This window comes from Acinonyx jubatus, chromosome F2 (genome assembly GCF_027475565.1).
Source record: "Acinonyx jubatus isolate Ajub_Pintada_27869175 chromosome F2, VMU_Ajub_asm_v1.0, whole genome shotgun sequence".
Lineage (NCBI taxonomy): Eukaryota > Metazoa > Chordata > Mammalia > Carnivora > Felidae > Acinonyx > Acinonyx jubatus.
Window position 1 is genome coordinate 31,456,171 of NC_069394.1, and position 27,414 is coordinate 31,483,584.

General features: G+C 37.1%; 1 protein-coding gene across 5 annotated transcripts in view; it reads right to left on the reverse strand.

Moving 5' to 3' along the window:
• Positions 1–27,414, reverse strand: part of OXR1 (oxidation resistance 1) — a 448,199-nt gene that overhangs the window by 258,988 nt on the left and 161,797 nt on the right. For 2 of the 5 annotated variants that reach the window (XM_027064031.1, XM_027064027.1), the window contains exon 1: positions 21,523–21,563. The exons of the other annotated variants lie outside the window; for them this stretch is intronic. In XM_027064031.1, the coding sequence (XP_026919832.1) occupies positions 21,523–21,548 (26 nt within the window). In that variant the 5' untranslated portion in view covers positions 21,549–21,563. Of the gene's footprint in view, positions 1–21,522; positions 21,564–27,414 lie in introns of those variants that run through there. 5 annotated transcript variants of the gene reach the window in all.

The window sequence follows — 27,414 nt, forward strand, 5'->3', positions numbered from 1 at the left end:
GACTGAGACATAACAAAATACAATGTGAGGTCTTGCATTGGATCCTGAACTTCCTAGAAAAAAAACAGTAGCAGAAAAACTGATGGAATTCTTATAGGGTCTATAGGTAAGTTAACAGAATTCTATACATGCCCATTTACAGGTTTCAATAACTGAGCTACGAGAATGTAAGAAGGTAACATTAGGGGAAGCTGAGTGAAGGGCATGTGGGACCCTCTCACTGTTTCTGCAACTGTCCTCAAAGTCTGAATTTATTTTAAAATAGTATGATAAAAAAAAAAAAGACTACTCTTCAAAGTAGCCTGAATATATACCTAGAATGATGCTTCAGTATTTTTGGAATTTATCTTTCAAAATTGCCTTTAGAGCAAATTAAAAAAAAAAAAAAAAGAAGCTCTTATTACATTCTGAAAATAAAGGAAACTCTATTTAAGATGGGGTCTGGAATCCCTCCCCTGCTCATGCTCTGTCTCTCTCTCTCAAAAATAAGTAAACATTTTAAAAAAATTATAAAAAAGGGGGGGTGGTGACTGGGTGGTTCAGTTGGTTAAGCGTCCAACTTGGGCTCAGGTCATGATCTCGTGGTTTGTGAGTTTGAGCTGTGCATCCGACTCTGTGCTGACAGTTCAGAGCCTAGAGCCTGCTTCAAATTCTGTGTCTCCCCACCCCCCCGCCCCTTCCCTTCTCTCTCTCTCTCTTTCAAAAATAAACATTAAAAAATTTTTTTAAATGATGGGGTCTGGAAGCACTGAAGAGGGAGTTCTCACGAATGCACTGCTCTCTGCAGCAAGAAGGAAGAATTGGTTTAACAAGAAAGGACGTTTTTTTCCCATAGGAATTTTATCTCCTGCTTTTAAGGAAAGGAAGAATGGTCCCTCCCTGCCCCAGCAACAAGGTACAATCCACCACTTAACAGCCAATGAGAAGGCATGACAATCTTGAACTCCTGAACTTTTATTCAAACAACTCTTCCCAATTTCCTCCTAAAGCTTAATAAAAGCTGACCTTCCCTTGTCTCTTTAGACTTCCCTATGATTCACCATAGCTTGTTTGTGTCCTATTGCAATTTCTTTGCTATTCCCAAATAAACTTTTTTTAACTTAAATAAAATAGCTCTTTGTTCTGTTTCAAGTTAACAACCTGAAAATCAGAATTACTAGCTCAATAGTCTCCGCATTTATGTGAGGCTCTTAAAGAGCCTTCAGCACTGGGAGCAATCAAAAATGTGACCCAGGAAATTTGTGTTGCAGCTTAATCACCGAGTCTAACCGAATCATTTGAAACAAACTGTAGACATCCTCAACAGCAGGCTTCATCCCTTCCCCTTATTCTACTGTATCTACATTTACTCTTTTATATTTAGTACAAAAATGTGTTTCCTGTGGGAGAAAAAAATCAATAAATATAAATTGAATTGGAAGTAAATTACATTTTATAAATGAAATTTATAAGGATGTAGATAATTGAGTTGAAAACAACAAAATCAAAAGAAAACCATGTAATGTCTAAGTTAAATTTGTAACTTCCAAAGAATAATGAAGAGATGACCAAATTATAGGGTGGCTGAATGTAAGTTATCTGGGTTAAAAGAACAGTCATTGAGAGGAAAGGTCCTCTTCCTTGCCACCCTCCTCTCCTGAAAAAAAAAAAAAGGTAGCTCAATATGCTACAATCCATTTCTCAAACTAATAATATTAATAATCCTTCCCTATTCCTGTAATATATTCCAAGTTTACACTATGACGATTCAATTTCATGAAAAAACGATGAATGGTCATCTTTTTATTAAATTCAGCAATCATGTAAAGTAAGCAGTTATGTTTCTAAACTGAGTTAAAGAGGAAGACACAAAATTCATAAGATACAGGTCTTGGCCTCGAATGAGAAGCTCATAGTAAGGATAACAGATATGTCAATATAAAAAATATAAATATGTGGAATAGCAGAAGTTCATACAAGTTATAGAATTAGGGCACTGGAGAAATTAATATTCTTTGGACAATGACATAAAAGGAGGCTTCTTAGAAAAGAAAATGCCTGAGTCAATCTCCATTTATGAACAAGTCCATTTGAGACTTAGATAAAGTGGCTTATCCTACATCACAAGGCTAGTTCATCGAACATTTGAGAATAGAACTCAGGGTGCCTGGTTGGCTCAGTTGGGTAAGCATCTGACTTTTGGTTTTGGCTCAGGTCATGATCTCATGGTTTGTGGGCTGGAGCCCTACATCAGGCTCGGCACTGACAGTGTGGAGCCTGCTTGGGATTCTCTCTCTCTCTCTCTCTCTCTCTCTCTCTCTCTCTCTCTCTCTCTCTCTGTCTCTCTCTGCCCCTCCCCTGTGCTTCCTCTCTTTCTCTCCCTCTCTCTCAAAAATAAACAAATAAACTTAAAAAAACAAAAAACAAAGAATAGACCTCAAGTCCTTGAACGGTCTCTTGGATAAAGTACTGTAACAATTTCCTGTCACTCTGTTCAAGTTGGTGAGTCGTCCATTCTTAGAGAGAATGCTCACAGGCAATGATGTTCCTCAGATTGTTAATGACCATTCTAGTCTTTTAGGTGCTAAGTCAAAAACCAAGGTATCATCCTTGATCTTTCTCTTTCTCTCACATCCCATAATTGGTCTCTCATCAAGTCATATAGTGTGTACTTTCCAAATGTATCCATAATTTCACTACCTCTTGTCCTTTCTGGTCCAAGCCAAGATTATCTCTCACCTGGTCTCTCTGCTCTGCACTGGTCTATTCTTAATACAGTAGCCAAAGTGATTCTATTAAGATGTATATCTGATCATACTACTCATCTGCTCAGTACCTTCCAGTGGCTTCCCATCTAACTCAGAGTTAAAGTCAAAGTCCTCACAATGACCTACAAGGCTCTACATGGTTTGGCCTCCTATTGTCTTTCTGACCTCATCTCCTATTACTCTCCTATTACTCTCTCAATGACTTAATTTCAACTACCTTTTCTTCTTCAATATTCTTCAAACATATCAGCCATGTTTCCACCTTAGGCTTTCTCCTCATTTTTCCTTCCATTTGCACCCACATCTAGATCCCTCACTTCCTCTAGTAATGATCTAATAATCACCTTCACAGTGAGGGTTTCCATGGCCAAATCATCTAAAATTTCGCCCACCCAACATTTCCTATTCCCCTTTTCTATTTTATTTTCATCCTTAGCACTGAAAAATACTTATCATATCATATATTTTATTCAGGTATCTTCTTAAGGGTCTGCTCCCTCCTCCCTAATGTGGGCTCCAGGAGGGCAAGAACTTTTATCATTTTTCTCCACTACTTTTATCCCTAGTGCCTAACATATAGTAGTATTCATTATATACTCATGAAGGAATAAATGAGTATGGATGTCATGATAACAAAGAACAAGCCATTTCAAAGGGCGAGAAATAACCAAGAGCTGGTTCTTTGAAAAGATAAATCAAATTGATAAACCTTTAGCCAAACTCATCAAGAAAAAAAGAGAGAGGACTCAAATAAATAAAACCTGACATGAAGGAGGAGAAATAACAACTGACACTACAGAAAAACAAAGGCTTATAAGAAAAAATTATGAAAAATGATATGCCAGCAAATTAGACAACATAGAAGAAATGGATAAATTCCTAGGAACATGTAACCTTCCAAAACTGATTCAGTAAGAAACAGAAAATTAGAATGGACCAATTACTAGCAACAAAATTGAATCAGTAATCAAAAAAAACTCCCAAAGAACAGAAGTCTAGGACCAGATGGCTTCACAGGTGAATTCCACCAAACATGTAAAGAAGAGTTAATACTCTGTTCCTCACAAAATATTCCAAAAATAGAAGAGGAAAGAAGGCTTCCAAATACATTCTACAAGCCAGCATTACCCTGATACCAAAACCAGACAAAGATAGTACAAAAAAGAAAACTACAAGTCGATAGCTCTGATAAACATAGATGCAAAATCCTCACCAAAATATTAGAAAACCAAATTCAATAATACATTAAAAAAACATTCACCATGATCAAGTGAGATTTATTCCAGGGATACAAAGGTGGTTCAATATTCTCACATTAATCAATGTGATACATTACATTAACAAGAGAAAAGGTAACAACCATACATCATCTCAATATGCACAAAGAGCATCTGAAAAAGTACAACACTCACTCACGAGAAAAGCTCTCAATAAGCTAGGTTAAGAGGGACCACACCACAACAAAATAAAGGTCATATATGAAAAACTCACAGCTAACATGATATCTAATGGTGAAAAACTGAGAACTTTTCCTCAAAGATCAGGAATAAGACAAAAATCACTTTTATTTAACGTAGTACCAAAAGTCCTAGTCACAGCAATCAGACAAGAAAAAGAAATAAAAGGCATCCAAATTTGTAAGGAAGAAGTAAATCTTTCACTGTTTGCAAATGACATGATACTATATACAGAAAATCCTAAAAACTCCGCCAAATCAATGCTAGAACTGATAAATTAACTCAGTAAAGTCAGGGGATACATTAATTACTACATGGAAATCTGTTGCATTTCTATACGCTAATAATAAAGTAAAAGAAAGAGAAATTTAAAAAAATGATCTTATTTACAATTGCACAAGAAAGAATAAAATATCTAAGAATAAAACTAATCAAGAAGAAGAATAAAACTAATCAATAACTATACCTGTGTATATATACAAAGAACAAGCCAATACTCAGTGATAGAGTAGGGACCAGATAAAAGATGATAATCCATGGTTACAGTGTAAAAGAGCACCTCCATGTCTAACATATACTTGGTACCCGATAACTGTTTGTTGAATAAATACATTAATAAAAAATTACACAGGAGATATCTTCTGGCTTCAGGATAAGACCTGCTATGTAACAATTAGGAAGTCAACAACAAAAATGGCCCATGGATAGCATTGCCAAGAATCTCTTCCAACTGACACTTACATGATGCTAATGTCAAGGACCATGGGAAAATCTTAGGATAGCTGAAGTAGGCCATTATTTGTCACATCAAAAGTTCCTTCACTCTATGAAGAAGAGAGAAGGCGGCATAACAGATGTCAAGAAATAAATACTTTTTCAATTTTAAACCTTTGCTCTGTGTATGTGTGTGTATGTGTGTGTGTGCATGCAAAACACTGAGCAGGGAACAAGCTTCCTTTCTTCTTACAAATTCACACATATATAATCCATTGATTTGTGTGGTCTAGAAAGAAACGACATATATTTTCCCCATAGCTCCATTTTACTCCATTAACTATACTATCAATTTCTCACCACAAAATAAAAATAAAAATACCTACATCACAAGATATTTTGAGGATTAGTACAATGCTGGCTTGAAAATGCTTGTAAAGTATTAGGTGCTATTACTATTCCAAAGGAAACATTTGTGAAATACAATACTTGTCCATGAATATTCTAGGTTCAACTCAACAGACCACAGACAAAACAATGAGAATATAATAATTAGAGAGTTTCAGAAATCATGTTAAAATCAATATATAAGTAGCAGAAGCAAAGATAGGTTCACTCAAGTGTGAGGGTAAACAGATGAAACCCTATGTACTTGCATTCTGCAATGAAGCAGCATTTGTGGTTTTGAGTGAAACCAATTACATATTGATGAAGAAACTAAGCTCTGAGTAGATGTTACCCAGATGAATCAGGCTTAGAAGTTAGATTTTCCTGACTCTAAAATAAAACAATAAACCATGTATTGAGCTCTAACTATGGGCCAATATTGCCCTAAGTCTTTATATGGATATCACAATGATGCTGCTGTTCTTACAATCCTTACAATAGGGAAACATATTGTTTTTACAAAGAAAAAGTAAGTAATTTAGCAAGGTGACACACCTTGAAAGTGGCCGAACTAGAATTTGAACCTGAACAGGCTAACAGCCCCAAGATGCTCTCAATCTCTATGCCACTTCTCTAAGCGGAGGTAGACTGACAGCCTCTCATCATGCGTTCTCATTATCATGCAAAATTAGTTCTGAGGGTGGAAAAAATCTTAGCGTAATGGCCCAGCACCTCCAAAGGGCCACAGAACATAAACAGATACACTAAACCTGTGGTATTAAAATTCCATTCGAGGGAGGAAGAGATTAGAGAAAAAAGGTCTAAGAAGGCTCTTTATGAGAAAGGAAGGGTAATTATTAAAAGTGCTGAAAATACTGCCTTAATCAATACCTCTTAACTGAGAAAAAGTAAACATTTATTCTATGTATTAAATTGACAATGGATTCACTAACCCTTCCATCCCATTAAACCCTTTCTTTCCCATGACCGCTTAAGAGACTACTGTAGTTGAAAGTCACATGGAAGAATCATGAGTAAAGAGGATCTAGCCTTATTAAGGCTGACAACCAGCCTCTCTCCCTGCATTTTTCCTGCCAGCCTCTTTGACTTGCTATTTTATTTCTCTAAAGTGGATAAAATATGGGCTTAGGAGAACAGGTACTCAGTGGAGTGCAGTGGGAAAGGTACAGTATTTGGACACGGGAGGCTGTAGGTGACCTCAGGTCCACCATTTACTGGTGTTGACAAATCATCTCAAATCCTCTGAGTTGCAGATCTTGCATCTACAAAATGGAAGCAATAAAGGATGGGGAAAGTATAGAAAACAAAGAAGTATTTTAAATGATAGGTATTGTTATTACCGGAAGGAATGCAGGTGGTTGTGCTACTGAAGTTAAGTGATAATTCAAATGTGCTTTTATATATTATCACACTGGACTCTCAAAATAAAGTGGAACAATCATTTCCAGGTCTCCTAAGCACAGAGGAAAAACAGAGTTCAGAAAACTTAGTGCATTACCTAAGGTCACAAAATTAGCAAGGGTCAGAACCAGGTCTATCCTCAGGCAGTGCTCTTTCAGGCAAATCTGTTAACTATCAGCACAAAATTAAATGGTAAATTCCATTGATTTTCTGATGTATTAATTCGCTTTAAGACAACAAGATGATGATGCTGAGAAATGAGTAAACATTCCCAACATGATAATGTTTGTGCTGACTGAGATTTGTTGGTCATGGGCTCTTATTAGACTTCTAAATAGTTTAATCAAGGTTTTGTATAGCATTTGCTATTCACTCAGGGAAGCATGTGTTTTGCCAAAGTTGGCCACAGGGACTGAAGAATATACAAATGGATAATGACTGAAACAGAGGGGGAAAAATAAACTAACACATTCAATGCAGAGACAGCAATTAAGAAATTGAACACAATATTTCATTTATGTTTTTACGTGCTGCCTAAAGCACAACAGTCAGACAAACCTTTAAGGTTAATGAAGATTACTATAGGGATGTTAACATTTAAAACTGAAATCTAACTTCATTTCTGTGAAATGACTTGAATTGTGTTAAGTTATTTCCAAAGGTAAGTTTTTCCGGAACAGATCATTATCCTTTCCCAAAATTGCTTTGAGGCACACAAAATAAACCAGTAGACCAACCAACCAACAAAAACCTGTCTCTGAGATCACCCAAGACCTTCTATGTATTATAAAAATAATACATTAATAGTACTAACAAAAAAATAAATATGAAAAGGAAATAAATCCATCAATATCCAAGTGCCTTCAAAGTGAGTCAGATAAATGGATAAAGAAGATGTGGTGTGTGTATATATATATATACCTTTGTGATCACCAAGTAGTATACCATTGTATATATATATGTATATATTATTGTATATATATACATACACACACATATATATACCTATACATATGTGTGTGTGTGTGTGTGTGTGTGTGTGTGTGTGTATACACAATGGTATACTACTTGGTGATGACAAAGAATGAAATATTGCCATTTGCAACAATGTGTATGCACTAGAGTGCATTATGGCTAAGTGAGATAAGTCAGTCAGAGAAAGACAAATATCATATGATTTTACTCATATGTGGAATTTAAGAAACAAAACGGATGAACAGAGGGGAAGGGAAGGAAAAATGAAATTAAGATAAAAACAGAGAGGGAGGCAAATCATAAGAGACTCTTAACTATAGAAAACAAACTGAGGGTTACTGGAGGGGAGGTGGGCGGGAGGATGGGCTAAAGGGGTGATGGGCATTAAGGAGGGCACTTGTTGGGATGAGCACTGGGTGTAACATGTAAGTGATGAATCACTAAATTCTACTCCTGAAAGTACTACACTATATGTTAACTAACTTGAATTTACGTAAATTTAAAAAAAAAAGTTTTTTTAAATACAAAAAAATAAGGTGAGTCAGTACCATTTTCTCTAAACGTAAGCTTCAAAAATACAGTTCATAAAATATCTTTAGATGTTTCACTTTGGATATTTCTTATAGATGTTAATGAATAACTGTGGCGGTATTAGTCAGATCTGATTCACACTCATTAAGGAGTAACTTCCTTCCGTGCAGTAGAAATACTCATTGTGTTTTTCTGACACTTTGTATAGAATTATCTATTCTGATCTGCACAACAACCCGTAAGGGGAAAGGCAGGTATTATTATCGTCAATTTGCAAGTAAAAAAAAAACTTGGAATCAAGAAGAATTCTGTATTTTCAGGTTTAAAATAATTGTAAAGACCATCTGTGTAAACCACGTACCCAATGCTTGACAGCCCTCTGTATCTCCTACTTTGTCTATAAATACATCTAGCAAAGGGCGGGGGGCACACATATCATCTCCAGCGAGAGTATTCTTAAACTGACCAGATCTGAACTTGAGGAAACTTTTCCTATGGTGAACCAAAATCCATTCACATAATCTCAAACCTCGGGCCCTAATTTACCTTTGAGGCCACACAAGACAAATTCAACTGTCCTTGGACAAACAGATTCTGAAATATATATGCTTGGCAACATCTCCCTTGTGTTCTTTCGTTCAGGCTAAACATCTTACTTGTTCGACAATTCTTCCTATCTTAAGTATATATATAATATATAAATAATATATTTTACATTAACTTAACATATACTTACACATTAATTTATGGTATCGCTTTATATTTAATAAATACATAATATAACATATAATGTATAATTATACATTTATGTAAATACATGTAAATATCTGTTACAATCTGTATACATAGGTCCTAAGTACTATTTTTCTCTGTAAGATTTTATACCCGCCTATGGAAGTAGAGCTGAATGTCATCTGATTGTATTTTTTAGCCAAGCCAATATATATTTGAGTAATTACTATATATCCCAAATTTGACCAGCACCTATGGAAAAAAACAAAAGTGGTATAACATACGGTAACTCTCCTCAGTTTATAGTCCAGTTGGAGATACTTAATTCTAAAAGCATATAGAATACTCCAAGTAAAATTAAATACTCTATTATCTGATACTAATTATAACTGCAGTAGGAATTTATAGGATTATCAAGTACAGGTCACATATGCCCCAATTTCTGTCGCCTTGCCCATGGCAGACATTGCTAACAGCCCACTGTACTGAATGCTGAATCTGGATCCATTAACTTTAGAATCCTTCTCTAAGAGAAGTACCTTAAAAGAAGTAATTAAAGCTAACTCCGGTGGATATCTAGACTTCATCTGTACCTTGCTAAATTAGCTCTTAGAAAACTGAGAAAATATGTTAAATGTGCTTGACATATTTTCCCTCAGAGTTTATTACTGGTTTTGTTATCGTTATAGGTTGTTATTATAGGTTTTTATAGAAATTATTTGTTTTGAAGTGGAATTCTGTATAAGAAGTTTGACTTATGATAACAACATGCTTTAATAAAATTCCTCAGTGCCCCGTTATAGTTAGAACTTATACTCTTCTTTTTCAGGTTTCTAAATTTACAGTTTAGAAATGACTGAAATAATAGTTTGTCCATCAATAACGACAGAGGGACCTAAAAGGACTTCTATAAAACTAGGAATACGATGGGATGTTTTTCCTTTTCCACAAAGGAAACAATAAAGAGAACAGTTAAATATTTTTCCCCAAGGTCACAACTAGACAGACAGACACACACGCACACACATATTTAGTATGCTCAATAATTTGATATCCCCCTCAGATATTTTATTTGCAAAGTTACTACAAGATATCTAACTCCTTTTCTATGTTTCTTTGGTTAGGGACTAGTTTAGACAGGCTGAGCCTGAGGACATAAAACAGTAAAAGGCGTTTTATCAAAGTTAGTATCATTTTCTTCACCAAACCCTTGGTGGTTCCCTGGTAAAAACTTTATGCCTCTACAATAATCCTGGCCTCAGGGTGTATGCGGGGTGGAGAGCATAAACCCAAAAGAGGCAAAAAGTGACAGCCCAGGGCAAGACAATGGGAAGTGTCAGCCTTCCTCTGTTTCCACAGCGCAAGTAGTGTGCACCTGCACCTAGGAAATATCTGATTTGCTCTGGGGATGATTCTGGCTCATCTGTCAGTCACCTGTCTTTCTTAGGCCAAGGTACATGCCTGGTACTTTCTGAGCACAGGGAAGGGTTTTGCCTTACAGTAAGTCTTTTCCTTAGCGAGACACAGTAAGGAGAACCCCAAGCTTTGAAAAATCCTAGCAGAGTATATGCTTATTAACTTTTGTAAAATGATAATAGTTATAAAAATAGTTTCACGAGCAAGGTACCTATTTGTCCCAGGCATGAGGCACAGGGATTAGCCATTTTTAGAGAATATTTTTTAAAGCCTCTTAGCCACTATTAGAAATGTTTCTGAAACCAAGGCTACGAGGTGGCCCTATCACTTGACTTGGTATGGATGTTTTCCAAATGCTAGCAGTGGCATGCAGGAAAGAACCCAGGTCTTTGAGCCTCATTAGAATCCACTGTGCTCTCTTCAATGTAGTGTCCTGATAAGATAACAGGAAGCAGAATATGTACTATGAGTCACGTTTCTTAAAAAGATGATGACGGCATTCAATCTTGCACTTGGAAACCGATGGTGGCAGCCTCAGACAGTGCACTTAAAGTCTTTGCACATATTTCCAGGTGTAAAGAGATTCTCTGTGATCTATCCTTTGGGTCACTGCCAAGTTGTTGAAGGCACTGATTGAGAGTGCTGGTGTCAAAGGTAAATTTACACTAAGCTGCAAGTGACAGACTGGATCCACAAAGCAAGGACCATCTCTGCCTCGCCAGCCGCTGCATGACTTACACCTAGCTGCAAGCGGGCACTCGATAGGAGCTTCATGAGAAGTGAACGACTGTGGTAAGGTGACATTCAACTCCAGAGCTAGAGGAAAAGAGACACCTATGAGTGCTCTACCTCCCCTTGACTTTTACCATGCACAACACAGCTGGCTGGTGACACAGGGTGAATAATGAGGGTTAACCACGATGTCATTTTTCTGACTGCCTTCAGTAGGTCCCATGGAGTGTATTTTATCAAATTAAAAGATTGTTTTTAATGAAAGAAGAAATACATATTTTGGCAACTGATGTTACAGGAAAAACCTGGTGTATATTAATGAGGTCATGTCATCACGGACATTAAGCTAAATGAACAGCAGCTATGCTAGGTCCTAGGCTTTTTAAGATACTGGCCCACCTTCTTCCCAGTGAAAGGCTACTGTGTAGGATAGAAAATGCTTAGCTAATTATAGATGGGGACAGGAGGAGAGACGATTACTCCTAACAGTTGGTGCCTCAAGCCCAAGCCATAGTAGTAGAAAGACAAGGTGTTTGGAAGGAAGTCATTATCTTGCTCACCTGAGTCCCACCCAGTGCTTGGCACAGTGACTCGCTCACTGGAAGTACTGAGTAAATTCCTATAACCAATCACTAAATATCAAATGAGTAAATCCTAGTTAAAAGTGGAGAAAGACTGACAACTTTGATTGGAATTATCTAAAAATGTGATAAAAAAAAAAGGTACCAATGAGATGTCTTAGCCACTTAATTAGGGGTCAGTTAGTGATACATCTTTATGCAAAATGAACTGAATAAATACTGCAATTTACAGGAAGAAACACACACACACACACACACAATTTATTTATTTGGCTTCTTGGATTCCAGAGTCTCCATTCATCTCTTATCCCTGGTGGACATGGACTCTGATAAGAACCCAGTTGAAGGAGGGGCTGGGCAGAGAGATTAACAAGTTTCCAGAGGCAGTCAAGCAGCTGCCTCATTTCCTGTGATGGGACCTATCACAGATGGATGTTCTGGAGGTTACATAAGCTGCAAAGAAAAAATGCAGGTGAATCTGTGGCGTGGGGGGAAAAATGGCTACAATAGCTCTGAAATGGATTGTGTGTCTCTTTCCTTCAAACTACATTGATGCTATCAATTTTCAACATAAATATGTTATCGATAAAAATAAAACCAGACAATGGTACTAGATTTACTCAAATTCAATTATTTGATCATTTTTTCAAGTTTCCCTGTTACTGTGTAAATAACCCAATGCTTCTTTTTTTCTTGTAAATAATGTTTACGTGCTCCTACTGGATAGACTAGAAGAATCCCAGAAAATCCTTAATGAAAAGCTATTTAGGAAACATGAGCATGATCATATGACTCAATGAACAGATTTCAAAAACGTCAGAGGAAGGAGGAAGTGGCTATGGTATGGAAGCACAGGATCTGCAGTCTATTCCTGCTGTCTCCATCCTCTGGGTGACCTAGGATGACTCACATCTCTCTTTCTGAGTGCTTGCAGTGACTCAGTTGTTTTTAAAAAGTTCTCTGTTTAATTCTATATTATGCATCAATTATTTGCTCTGGAAAGCATAATATATGAAATGGTCTTTTTAGTTCCTTCTTCTATCTGTACTTTAAATGAGTTATTTTTTTAATTGTTTTAATGTTTATTTAATTTTGAGAAAGAGAGAGGGTGCAAGCAAGGGAGGGGCAGAGAGAGAAGGAGACAAAGAATCTGAAGCAAGCTCCAGGCTCTGAGCTGTCAGCACAGAGCCTGATGTGCGGTTCGAACTCAAGAACCCATGAGATCGTGACCTGAGTCGAAGTCAGATAGTTAACTGACTGAGCCACCCAGGCATTCCTGGGTGTACTCCAAGTGAGTTATTAACTCCCATTGTTTAGGACACTGAAGTGAAATGTCATTACATTTATAGCATTTAATAGTAAAAAACTAATGATGAAAATATTGTAGAAAATAATTTTCAAAGTTTTGAATTATAGGACCTGACAACAAAGACTTTCACAGCCCAGAAGAAAAAAAAATCTCTATAGGAATTTGGGCATTAGTTTAGGTCTATCAGGAAAACACTAAATGTATCATCTGCAGTATCAGATTCAGTGGATCATAATCTTAAAACACATATTCTCAAATTTCTGTGTAGGAATTATCCAGAATTCCAGGACTCAGAAGCTGTGGCCCCATACTGCACTTGTATCCAGTATCCCCTGTGAAAGGTGCAGGTTGGACCAGAAAACACTTTTAAGGGACACTATTCCAGGCGGTCATCACCTGTTTCTTTGTCAGTATCTCTTTGAGAGTTATGTTAACATCTATAAATAGAACGACTCATGGGTAACTTTAGGGATTTGGACACAGACTCGCTGTTTGACACTTGTTAATAAAATGAGAAGGCACTTTTAAAGGACAGGCATTTGACCTTGCCTAATGTTTTTATCAATAGACAATGTTTCAACTGAGATTTTTAAGTTTGCTCCTAAAGTTTCTAAAAATGCTTTTCATTGTCTTTTTAAGGCTCTAATCTCTTAATTTTAGTGCAAAAATTGTGAAGATGTGAATAACTGTTTATCAAATAGGTTGTAAAGTACTGCTGAAATGTACACAAATACTAGGTTAGTGAGATTTTGTTTGTTTTTTTTAAAAAACATAGTCCTCAACCAATGAAAAACTTAAAGATTCTGATGAAAGCAAAATAACAAGTTCTTTGTTACATGATGCTGAGCAGAGGGCACCAGTCGTATCAAAGCAATAGTATCAGAAGTCCCCCCAGGACAACTTTGGATCAATGTTCTCTCACTCCATACCACTCCACAGTCACAGAGAGGAATGAGATATTATTACATCATATTTATTCAAGTTTTACTGAGAAAGAACTGTGTGCAAGCATCAAGAGCACAGAGGAAATTGCCACATAGCCAGTTCTTATCCTTGTCCACGGAGTCACAAAAAATGTAAGAAGTGTTAAAATAAGCATATACAAAATGCTCAGAGGGCACCAAAGAGGCAGAAACTGAGTCCATCTGGGGAAGCGAGGAATGCAGGTTTGGAGACGGCTTTTAAACTGGATCACAAAAGGCCAGTGTTGGCTTGAGAATAGAGAAGTAAATTTCATGCAGAGTGAGTAGGAGTGAATGCAAAAGCACAGGGCTGTAAAAGTATCTATTCCCATTCACAAAATCTCAAAGTCCAGTGAAAGAGTGTGTGGGATTGAGTGGAGGGGACACAGACTGGAAGGGTAGGCTGGACACAGATTAATAATAGCATGTATTCAGTCCACACACAATTCGCTTACTTCCTTACTTCATCAGTTCTGAGATGGACTTTATTCTTTTCATCTTTAACACCATATCTGTGAATGCATGTAAAAACTTGCAAAGTAGATGCCAGCAGCTTGGAATAAGATCACTTTAAGAAATGTTTCAACACAAATACTCCTGTGAAATAGAGAACAATCTTATGTGGAACAAAACATGGATATCAATGACTCAGAAAAGTCAAGCTTTGACGGCAAAGTTTTAAGAACCTCAGCTTAATTAACCTTCACTTATTTTGCTCATATTTTGCTTTTTACTTAGGTGCAAGAGTAATAAATAAAACCCCCGTTTCCCCCCTAAAAATGTCTAAAAAGTCTTTCAGGAAGAATGAAATTAAAACTCAAAGGGATATAAGAAAGAAAGAACTGTGCCATAGTTTAATGTGCAGATTATTTTTCCTTAGTGGTACGTGAGAAATGTTGTGCTTTGTGATCACAGACATCTTAGATTTGCTAAAACAGGTTACTTAGCACATGATAGCATGCCGAGGACGTGCCACACTGTGCCAGGTGCTGGGGCTATAATGATGAGCAAGTATGATATGTTCCAAATCTCACATTGCTTCCAGCCTCCAGTCTTGATGCTGGGCTGAAAGCTTAGACTACGTAGTACATAGGGAGCCCCCAGGGGGTTTTAAGAGCAGGAATGATGTGATGAGATATGTGTTGAAGGAACTTAGCTCTCTCGATGATATACAGGCTGCAGGGCAGGAAAGGAGACTGGTGGTTCAGGGACTAGTTAGAAAGATCTTGAAATCGTTTGTGTGAGATATAATGAGGGCCTGAATTAAGGCACAGCCACAGGCAGAGAAAGAAAGAGGATTTAAGCAACATGATTCCCAATGCTCAGAGTTCTTGATCAAAGAAAACCAGCAGACAATTTAAACTGCTTTCACGCTGATGGAAATTCAGGATAGTATCCGAGAGCTATTTAATCACCAAACAGATTTTTCACTTTCAAAGCGGTATGTACACTTTGGCCTTAAATCACCCAACACCGAGGACAAGGCACTGTGGTGAGCCCTAGGAAAACAAAGAATTGAGTCTTCCCAGGTGAAGGGGAGAGAGATCAACAGATGATGTGATTACCCCAGTGTGTGGTGTGCAGAAATAGAGAACTAAGGGAGGCAGTGGGAGAGCTCAAAGGGGAAGCACTGGCCAGAGGTGGGAATCATCTCCAAGGGGGAGTCACATGGGACCAGACGCTTGTAGAAGCAGTACAAAGAGCCCACAAGGTAGGCATTGCAAGAAAGAGGGTTCTGGGTGGAGGTAAGCCTGTGTAAAAACAGAGCTGAGAAAGAGCAAAGCATATAGAGAGTAATTTTCAATATATAGACATGCTTACTGACAGTGGTGAGAAACAAGGGGGCCTTTAACCCAAGGGACCTTACATCACATTAAAGTGTTTCAATTTCACTTTAGAGCACTATAGACCCACTAAAGGATTGCCGATATTTCCACTGAAATAGGTCTTTGAAAAATTTTAGGACTCTAAATTGGATTGCATATAAAATCAACCCTAAAAAGAGTTTTCAGCAAGTAACAAAATAAATGATAAAACGCAAGGGAAGAGATGACTAGTAAGTCCTATTAAAGAATGCAATTAATTTAAAATGCTTCTGGGGAGCCCGGATGGCTCAATCGGTTGGGCGGCCAACTTGGGCTCAGGTCATGATCTCACAGCTCCTGAGTTCAAGCCCTGCCTCGGGCTCTGTGCTGACAGCTCAGAGCCTGAAGCCTGCTTCAGATTCTGTGTCTCCCTCTCTCTCTGCCCCTCTCCGGCTCACACTCTGCCTTTCTCTCTCTCTCTCAAAAATAAACATTAAAAATTTTAAAAATAAAATAAAATAAAATGCTTCTGAAAAAGCAAAGTGCTGGGAGCAGTAAACTGCTGACCAATTTAAAATCCTGTTTCTTTACAAGTCCAATTTCAAGGAATGGGTGGCTCTGTTTTCAGAATTATTCCATGATGCACTTTGATGTAATGGAAAAGGTGTCCATAGATACTGAGTGGTCTAAAGATCCTTTTTTGTAAAGACAGCAACATATGGGAAATTTTCCCAGTTTATTCAAAGTTTCTCTCATATTTCTACACATAGTATGCCTAAGGATATAAAATAAAAATGATTATTTTAACATCACCATGTTGGTTTACGATCATGTTTACAGAAAAGATTTAAAAATAGTGCTGTTTTTGAGTTCAGACTTACATGGATTTCACAAATTTAAGAAACTAGAAAGCCATATAAAATTTAGCTAATATCATCTTCTCTTTTTGGATATATGTTTGGCATCCATGTTGTATCATTTTAAAGTTACCATCGAAGAATAAATGAAGTTCATTTGTCCTGAGTCTTTGATTACACACATGACCTTCTGAAAAAGAACTATCAAATGCTGATGGAGTCAGAGACAAGACCACGGTTTGTGTGCTTCACGCAAAAAACTGTTTTGAAATATGTGGCAGACTTTGGGACCCCGAACTGTGTTCACAGCAGGCATCTAGTCCAGTGTACTCCCCTGCCTCACATAATCTCATGTCCTCATGTGGTTTTAGCTACTCACTGCTTGAGCATTGCAGCAGCCTTCCTGATGGTATCAACCATATTTGTCATTTACACGTGCGAGTCCACCCACTAACCTGTATAACTCTGAAGAACAAGAATCGTATTTTCTTCATGTTGGAATCTTTTTGTAACAAAAAGTCCAATGCCTTGCCAAAAAGAAGCTAAAAAAAATCTATGTTGAAGTAAATTACAGATGCGTACAATACTTAACAATTTTTATTGCTAGTCTCAATAGATAGTAGCATTTCTAGAAAACAAAATTTCGTACTATATAAACTTTGTTTCTTAGTGACATTTTTAATTTTTTTTAATGTTTATTTTTGAGAGAAAGACGGAGCACAAGCAGGGGAAGGGCAGGGAGAAAGGGAAACACAGAATCCAAAGCAGGCTCCAGGCTCTGTGCTGACAGCACAGACACAGGGCTCAAACCCATGAACCGTGAGATCATGACCTGAGCCAAAGTCGGGCGCTTAACCAAATGAGCCACCCAGTCACCCCTCTTAGTGCTATTTCTGAATCATTAATGCTCCCACCAGCATATGTCAAACATCATCAGAACCAACATTTGAAAAACAAGAAAAACCATCCTATTCTGAATTAAAAATAATTTTCAGACAAATTGCTTTAATACTGGGGGGCACCTGGATGGCTCAGTTGGTTAAGTGTCTGACTTGGGCTCAGGTTTGGCTCAGGTCATGAACTCACTGTTCGTGAGTTCGAGCCCTGCATCAGGCTCTGTGTTGACAGCTCAGAGCCTAGAATCTGCTTCGAATTCTGTGTCTCCCTCTCTCTCTGTTCCTCCCCCGCTCACATTCTGCCTCCCTCTCTCTCAAAATTAAATAAAGATTTAAAAAATTAAAAAAAAAAAACCCTGAACTTGCTTTGAAGTGAATGATTATGTGTACACAAACTTTCTCAAAATGTCAAAATTATAAGAACAAATCCTTGATTCTAAATAGTACATATTTAAAGAATGACATGTTTACTGGACATGTTTACTTTGACATGTTTTCTGTATACGTTTTTGTTTCCAAGTGAGTCTAATTCATCTGTATAACTAAAATACATATTTACATTACAGCCAGCATATACACTTGTAAGATTTCCGATATTATGCGCTCTGAGGCAGCCCTAGACTCCAGATGGCCCAGAATAGAATGTTCAGAGTATCAGAGTATCAATGTTAAAACTAACATTCTCAGATGATTGTATTCTTGTCATCCCCAAGAACACATGCACACACGCACACACACACACACACACACACACACACACACACACACACACATAATACTAAACCCTGAGTGAATAAACACAATGTAAATTCTTTTTCAGACATTTAAGATGTGAATGGAGTTAGGCTCCACATCTCTAGCTTTGATGGGTCCCACAGGAGCACAAAGAATGTGTTACCTTCTCTCTCATTTCCCAATTCCTGATGGAACCAGTTCTCACTATCTTTGCTGCTTTCCAGAATACCGCCAGATAAGCAAACTTGCTTTAATTCTAGAAGCAGGAAAAGTTAAACAACCCAATGAGCTGCTTGTTCTTGAGAAATAAGAAAATGGAATTTTTTGAGGCACAAAGGAGAAACACTCATCATTGGGGAAAAAAAGAAAAAAAATCCCTCTCAGAGCTCTATTAAATAGAAATACAAAAATATTTATGGAATAATTCTCCTAAGCTCACGAGGTACCAAGATGGCTTAGAGATGTCTGTTCACTCTATATGAAATACTGGTTGGTGCCACAGGAGGTGTGGGACTTTGTTATATAAACTGTTGCATCAGCCATGGGAAGGATATTCTTATAGAGAATATCCCCAGCAATGTGTTTATCTCAGAGCTTCCTGTCCTTGTTTATTGTTTTGATTGCTTTTGTTTCTCCTTTCCAATCCAAAGTTGAGGACTGCAATGATTTAGTGCATCTTTCTCCTATGAGTAAAGTTTAACATTACATGGACATTTCCTAATTTTTACATTTCCTAAGTCCTTCTGGTTCTCTTCAAGGAATCTAAACTTAAGATACTACATACAGTCAAACATGATGATATCAATTATAGTCTTAAAAGCGATGGGAGCATTGAAATGTGCACTTGGGATGTGGCCAAGCATGATTTTTATCAAGTAATCACTAATAAATTACAGTATTATGAGGAATGCCTTCATAATCACACCTTAGCTTTGGTTAAAGCATCTAGCTCATCTCACTATCAGGTGTCTATTTCAAACACTTAAAACAACTGATCATTCACTTATTCAAACATCCATCATAACATGAATAAATTATGGCATATCCATCCCATGAAATATTATATAGGAATGCAAAGCTGAGCTATAATTACACTGGCCTGGAGAACACATCACTCTACTGTGAGAGGTAATTTAGTAAAATACCAAATTTCAGAGTAATGTTCATTGTATATTGTTATTTTTGTTTAAAATATGTATGCATGTGGGAGAGTACACAGGTGTTGTTTAAGTCTGAAGAAAAATGTGGAAGGATATTCTTCACTGCCAGGAGAGTATTACTTAAAAAGGGGATGCAACATAATTTTTTCCTTATACATGTATATAGTGTTTTATTTATATGAATAAGAACATGTTTTGTAAGTGTGACTTACTAATGAAGAAAGTGCAAGGAGAATTTTTAAAAATTAATCTTGGGCTGAATATGTTCTAACGTTTCAAATTTATTAATTACCAAGCTACTATTGACCCTATTGCTACATTTACTAGTTGTGTAATGTTGGGATATGTATTTACTCTTTTTATACCTCAGTATACTGATCACTACAATAGTAATTATTACACCAATCTCACAGAAGTGGCTGTGATAACTGCTGATACACAGAAAGCACAGAATGTTCGCTTGTATTAAACAGTAACTGTCATCTTCTAATATAAGTGGTGGTGTATCTGGGGCTATTTCTAAAGAAATAATTTGCTAAAGTTTCTGGAAGACACCACTGGTTTTGTGACTAAAGCATGTTCTGTGTAACCACCTGCTTTTTGGCTCAGAACTTTGGATAGTTTTCCTCATTTAAATGTTGGCGGAAGGAAGGCAAGAACTGCAAGTATTTCTCATTATTAAACAAAGAGTCAGAAGTGATCAAAGGGATATCATCTGCTGTAGCGGGTTAATTCTTAATTAGGAAAGTTTAGCTTCTACAATTTCTTTTTAATTCAAGCAAAATCTATGTGCTTTTAATTAAGTTTCCAGATGACTGTGGTTTTCTAGCTTCCAAGATGCAAATTCATGGTCAACTATAAATATCAACCAGGCAGCAGAATGCTAATTAAGTAATCTAGTTAAACACTCGAGTTTCAAAAATTATGTCCTTTTCCCAACCTACCCCCTTGCAAACTTCATATAAGAAGAAAGAAAAAGCTTTAATTATTTCAAATAATGTAAGATAATTTTGATACTTGAATAATGTTAAAAATATCAATACTGTTGACTGCATCTTACTGAAATAAAGAAAAAGAAAATGCAGTCTTATAGCAAAAGGAGAATTATTATTATTATTATTATTAGTGAGTAAAGGGAATTTAGTTTAGTTCTGAGGGTGGGAGATGAGTTTCTGCACGTCTACGATATCCAATATTCTAAAAGATCCCATGGAGCAGCTGGGTGGCTCAGTCGGTTAAGCGTCTGACTTCGTCTCAGGTCATGATCTCATAGTTCGTGGGTTCGAGCCCCATGTCAGGCTCTGTGCTGACAGCTCAAAGCCTGGAGCCTGCTTCAGATTCTGTGTCTCCCTCTCTCTATACCCCTCCCTGGCTCGCACTCTGTCTCTCTCTCTCTCTCAAAAATAAATAAACATTAAAAAAAATTTTTAAAGATCACATAGGCATCCACCACTGCCCAGAAACAACTGAAAAGCAAGAATATCCAATTGATTTCTATGTTGCTACACCTACTCCATTTTGTTCATTTAAAACAGAAAGTGCTCGGAAAGCTATTATTCTCAGAGAAACGTAAGTAAAACTTTTCACGTAATTTTCACTTTTTCAAGTAATCATTTAAAAATGATTTTAAATAATGTAGCAAGCTCAATACAACATACTGAAATATATAATAAGTGCTTACAATAGTTTTAATGTAAAGTAAAATGTTATGATGATCTCCCCATGCCATTTAAATCATTTAAAGCATACAGTAAGAGGTGTTAGTAACTGGTGACGCCGAGATAAAAATAGAAATATCATTTAAAAATTACAAAGCATTATGGTTTTGAAAGGGAACAGATGTAATGGATATAGCAAACCAAGCAGGTCAGAAAGGTTTTCTCTTTCTATAGTACCTATGCCTTTGGCAGGCTGCCTTGTTCTTGGTCCCATTTCACCAGGAAACAAATGGCTACAGAAATCCATATGTTTGCTCCCATAAGCACAAAGATTTGATTTCCCACTTGCACAGAAATCAGAGATCAATTTGATAATGGAACTAGGAAATGTTTCTGCATAATAACAGAGGAAGTAACAACAGACAAAGCTGATAGATCCCACCTACCCTGGGCTGTTTTTGTCCTTCGTCATTTCTGTGCAGGTGAGCAGGCAACCTTATAGCTGTGTGGGAGCCCAGTCTGATCTGATAAGTGTTGTGTTACCCGTGTGCCTGGCACTTGATGTCTCACAAGCTCCACCCACACCTCCACCAAGGGCCAGTGGTTGGGGGAGGAGCCAGTATGCAGAAAAGCATCCCAGGAAAAAGGGACCCTAAAGTCCACACAGCAAGCTGTTATCCCCCATATAGAAAATGCCGTTTAGTAAGTACAAGGAAGCCGGGTGTTAAATGCAGTTGTTCTTTACTCATTCATGTGAGAAATATGCTTCTATGAGTGTGTTTTTCTTTATAGCATATAATTTAAACCATACAATAAGAAATATTAGTCAATGAAAGGGAGCACTAAGGTGAAATTTCCTTGTAGCATACAAAGAAAACACAGAAACAATTTAGAGATAGTAGCAATATCAGACTTTTAACCACCAAAGAATAACATTGATGTCTACACCATTCTCATTATAATTCACTCACTGCATTCTTACTAAGTGCTAGGCATTGTGCTAAGTGCTTTAAATGTATTACTTAATTAATCTCAGTGGCCTGTGAGGTAGGTACTACTCATATTTTCATTTAACAGAAGGAAGAATGGAATACTTAGCAAGTTGAGGAACTTGCTTAAGGTCAAATAACTAGTAATTGGCAGAGATGGGATTTGAACTCTGCGTTTTAAGACTCCTAAGACTGACTTCCTGACCACTTTATCATATTTCCCTCACATTATTACATTACTTTCAGTAGATCCCTCATGCCACCAGAATGCTCTTCCTGATTATTAAAAGAAAAATACTTAGATAAGATATATTTAGTGATTTAACGTGAAGCATTACAACAGATAAGCCTCATTACTGTTGAATTAATACCCTCAAAAGGTTTTAAATGCCTTTAAAGAAATATTTAAACTTTAATGTGTTTTCAAAATCTGGGGTGTAGATGATAAAATAATAAAAGTCTGCAACTCATCACCAAAAAAAAAAAAAACCAAAACAAATAATTCAATTAAAAAATGGACAGAAGACATGAACAGAGATTTCTCCAAAGGAGACCTACAGATGGCCAGCAGATACATGAAAAGATACTCAACATCACTCATCATCAGGGAAGCACACATCAAAACCACAACAGGATATCACCCCCCACCTGTCATAATGACTAGAATCAAAAACATAAGAGACTCTTAACTACAGAGAATAAACTGAGGGGTGCTGGAGGGGTGCTGGGTAGGGGGATGAGCTAAATGGGTGATTGGCATTAAGGAGGGCACTTGTGATGGGCACTGAGTGTTATATGTTAGTGATGAATCATTAAATTCTACTCCTGAAACCAATACTACACTGTATGTTAACTAACTTGAATTTAATAAAATCTTGGGGGCGCCTGGGTGGCTCAGTTGGTTAAGTGTCCAACTTCAGCTCAGGTCATGATCTCGCAGTTTGTGAGTTCAGGCCCCACATCAGGTTCTGTGCTGACAGTATGGAGCCTGGAGCCTGCTTCAGCTTCTGTGTCTCCCTCTTTCTGCCCCTCCTCCACTCACTATCTCTCTCTCTCAAAAATAAACATTATTTTTTTAATAAAATCTTGTTTTAATAAAATAAACACACACACACAAGAAACAACAAGTATTGGCGAGGATGTGGAGAAAAAGGAATTCTGAAATGTTGGTGGGAATACAAACTTGTGCAACCAGTATGGAAAACAGCATGGAAATTCCTCAAAAAATTAGAAATAGAATTACCATTTGATCCAGTAATTTCACTACTGAATATATACCCAAAGAATATGAAAACACTAGTTCTGAAAGATACATGCACCTCTATGTTTATTGCTGCATTATTTAAAATAGCCAAAATATGAAAGCAACCCAAGTATCCATCAACAGATAAATGGATAAAGATGATATGGTATGTATACAATGGAATATTACTCATCCATAAAAAATAATGAAATCTTGCCATTTCCAACAGCAATGGGATGGATCAAGAGGGTATAATGAACTAAGTATATACATATACTTACGAGGGTATATATGGGTGTATGAAGTATATGAGGATATATGAAATAAGTCTGTAAGAGAAAGACAAATACCATATAATTTCACTCATATGCTGAATTTAAAAAAACAAAACAAACCAAGAAAAAAAAAAGAGACAAACAACAAAAACAGACTCTTGGGGTGCCTGGGTGGCTCAGTTGGTTAAGCATCCAACTTCAGCTCAGGTCATGATCTCACAGCTTGTGAGTTCAAGCCCTGCATCTGGCTCTGTGCAGACAGCTTGGAGGCTGGAGCCTGTTTCAGATTCTGTGTCTCCCTCTCTCTCTGCCCCTCCTCTAACTCTCTCTCTCTCTCTCTCTCTCTCTCTCAAAAACAAATAAAACATTAAAAAAAATTTAAAAAACAAGACTCTTAAATATAGAGAACTTGTGGTTAGCAGAAGGGAGGTCAGGGGGCAGGGCATTGTGTGACATAGATGAAGGGGATTAAGAGTTCACTTAATGTGATGAGCACTGAGTAACTTATAGAATCGGTGAAACAATATAACATTGTACGTTGACTATACTGAATTTATTTATTTATTTATTTAGCTATACTGAATTTTTAAAAAAATAATTACAATAAAGAAATAAAGTTGAAATGTGGAAGTACAGTAAAAACATTAAGGCACAGATAGAGCAAATATGAAAGCCAGATAATAAGATTCAAGATTCAAGCAGTGTAATGGGAAACAAAGATCCTTTCACACCTGAATAGGACTGACAAATCAAGGCAGTACGTCTCAGTATTTAAACAATGATCATAGTCATGACCCTGAGTTATCAATATTTCTAAAGTCAGGAAAACGTGCCATACTTTTTATTTATTTATTTTATTTATTTATTTTTTTATATATGAAATTTATTGTCAAATTGGTTTCCATACAACACCCAGTGCTCATCCCAAAAGGTGCCCTCCTCAATACCCATCACCCACCCTCTCCTCCCTCCCACCCCCCATCAACCCTCAGTTTGTTCTCAGTTTTTAACAGTCTCTTATGCTTTGGCTCTCTCCCACTCTAACCTCTTTTTTTTTTTTCCTTCCCCCTCCCATGGGTTCCTGTTAAGTTTCTCAGGATCCACATAAGAGTGAAACCATCGTGCCATACTTTTTAAAAAGCTGTCCTTCAAAGTTATTTTAAAAGTTATTTGTGCTAAGCTGATCATTCTCATGAAGGTATAAATTCCCTTAAGAGTTTTTAAAAGCCCTCAGAACCTTCAAAATAATGGATTCTCTTCACATGTTTGTTAAACAAATTAAAGGAGTGTATATGTAAAATCTGGAAAACTCTGAGACAGACAAAACATTAGAATTAGTGACATCCCTGCATTACCACTTAGGAGCAATCATTTGTTGAACTCCTTCTATAAGCTAGTAACTTCGCATATGCCATTACTAATAAACAACAACACAGAAAAAAATAAATACTGGTATCCCTATTTTACAGATAAGGAAACTGAGATGTTGAAAATTTATGTAACTTACCCAAGTTCACAAAACATGTAATTAGCAGAGCCAGGATTCTAACTCAGAGTGCTTGATCCCAAAGCCTGGGATATCAATATCTATGTATTAAATTAATTTCAGAATCAGTTTTATTTGATTTTATTTCAATTTTAAATATTATCCACATGTGCTTAATCTTTGCAACATGGTCTAATATTTATATCTTCATAAAAGACAGGGAGATAAAATGTGTTTTAAATTCCATTTCATAGAGGATTACCAAAACTAGAATGGTTTTTATCAGTTGAAAATAAAAAGTAATCAAGTCTGGTTAAAAATATTCTGTAAACATGGTCCTTAGATGTAAGGACCAGCATCATCACAAATACAAGGAGCAGAAAGAGTAAAACATAAGTCATTTAAAGGATAGGTTGGGGTGGAATGAAAACTTAGATTTCTTCCACCAAAAATCATTGCAAAAATTCAGTTTCTAAGTGGAGAAGCCCCCTAGGAGTTCAGGGAAGCATGAAATAGGATAGCCCCAGCGCATTTCCACACCTTGACTGGTGAAGAGAAGCAGAAATGAGAGCAGTGTCTTCAGACTACAGACCAATCTGTTAGGGAGCCACATTTGCACACAACCAGGGGTCCTCCTTGCTGACTTCTGGAAGGCTAGAGTGAAGGGGAGATGAGCCACTTCTCATCACACTCCTACTTTTCACTCTCATCCATCTGCTCAGACTGGAGAAGCAAACTGTCACAAAGCCAACCTCCGTTTCACAGCCATGGAAGAAAGGCCTCTGTCTGCTTCCCTCTGCACACGCTGGGGTTTGAAAATTATGCCCTGACTGTGGTCTGTCTTGTTAATGCTTCTATTCACCAGCACCCCTACCCCAGGAGAAGTTAAGGCCAACTTGCTCGTAATGTAGGACCTAACCTGGTGCCACAAAACGATCTGGTTTTGCCACTCTACTTCAGGAGGAGCTGTTTTCACTGCCCTTTAAGAGAAGAACAGGAGTAAGATATCTCTTGCCAAGTGTAGAAATTTTCCTAAGGCTTTGCAATCTGAACAGTGTTAAGCTGTGAACTAATTAGCATGGGTGTCCTTTTATTTCTTTCCTGAACATTTTTAATCAGGTAAAATCTGCATAAGTAGACATCTAGAGTAAACTTCAAAGGTAAGAAAAAAAGTCTAAAAAAGGTAACAGACGCTGGGCATAGATGGAAATCAAGGAGGATGTCCAAGGATGTCCTTGGCAAAAATGGGGGGAGTGTGCATAGGAGACAGGCATGGCAATAAGGCTGGTATTATTTCAGCACAAGCTGGATGTGGTGCCATCTGGGGTGCTGCCTTGAAACATGACCTAGTTAATAATGAGTACTTCCCAAACTATGGGCACGCGGCTGCTAGCTTCAGTGCCCTGCAGATGGATTCGCTGGCACTATGGAAACGCTAATGTTTGGACAGACTCTTGGAATTTAGCAGTTGGGCCTCATGATACTTTTCACAACCACATCGTTAGTTTGTCTTACCATGATTCAGAGTTCACCCTTCTTGGGTATTTAGTGCCTAAATAAGCCTCTTAAATGACTACAGACTTGTCACCAGCCTGTGAAGTTCTACTAGAAATAAAATAGGTGAGATTGGGCTGTTTTGTCCAATGTGCTACGAGGTTCTTTAATAACAGGAAAGCAGGTGGATATTATCAGAACTGCTTCAGTAGTTGCGATTTAATTCCCTACAAATAAAAGCCTCTGTTGGCAGACTCATTAGACGAAGGATTTAAAAACATCAGAAAAAGAACTCTCCTTGAATTCCTAATGCCTATTGCCCAAGGTCGTATCTAATGTATTTTATGCTTGTTCTTAAATGTGATTTATATTAAATTCTCTCAATGCTAACATTTTGTATGGTGTGTATAGATGGTGGGGATGTGTGTGTGTGTGTGTGTGTGTGTGTGTGTGTACACATAAAGTTTCTACAAAAATTTTGGAATTAGATTTTTGAGATGGTAAGTTCCTTTTTAAAAACTCAAACAAGGATTGGGAAGCCTGGGTGGCTCAGTTGGTTAAGCGTCTGACTTCAGCTCAGGTCATGATTTTGCAGTTCACAACCTCAAGCCCTGCATCAGGCTCTGTGCTAACAGCTCAGAGCCTGGAGCCTGCTTCGAATTCTGTCTCCTTCTCTCTCTGCCCCTCCCCTGCTGTCTGTCTGTATCTCTCTCTCTCAAAAATAAATAAACTATATTTATTTAAACTAAGATCAGCTATAAAAATACACAACGTTAACAGTCATACTTGGAAATGGTATGAGTTGGGAAGGTGTTAATTATTTTTATACATTTAACCTGAGGATAATAATT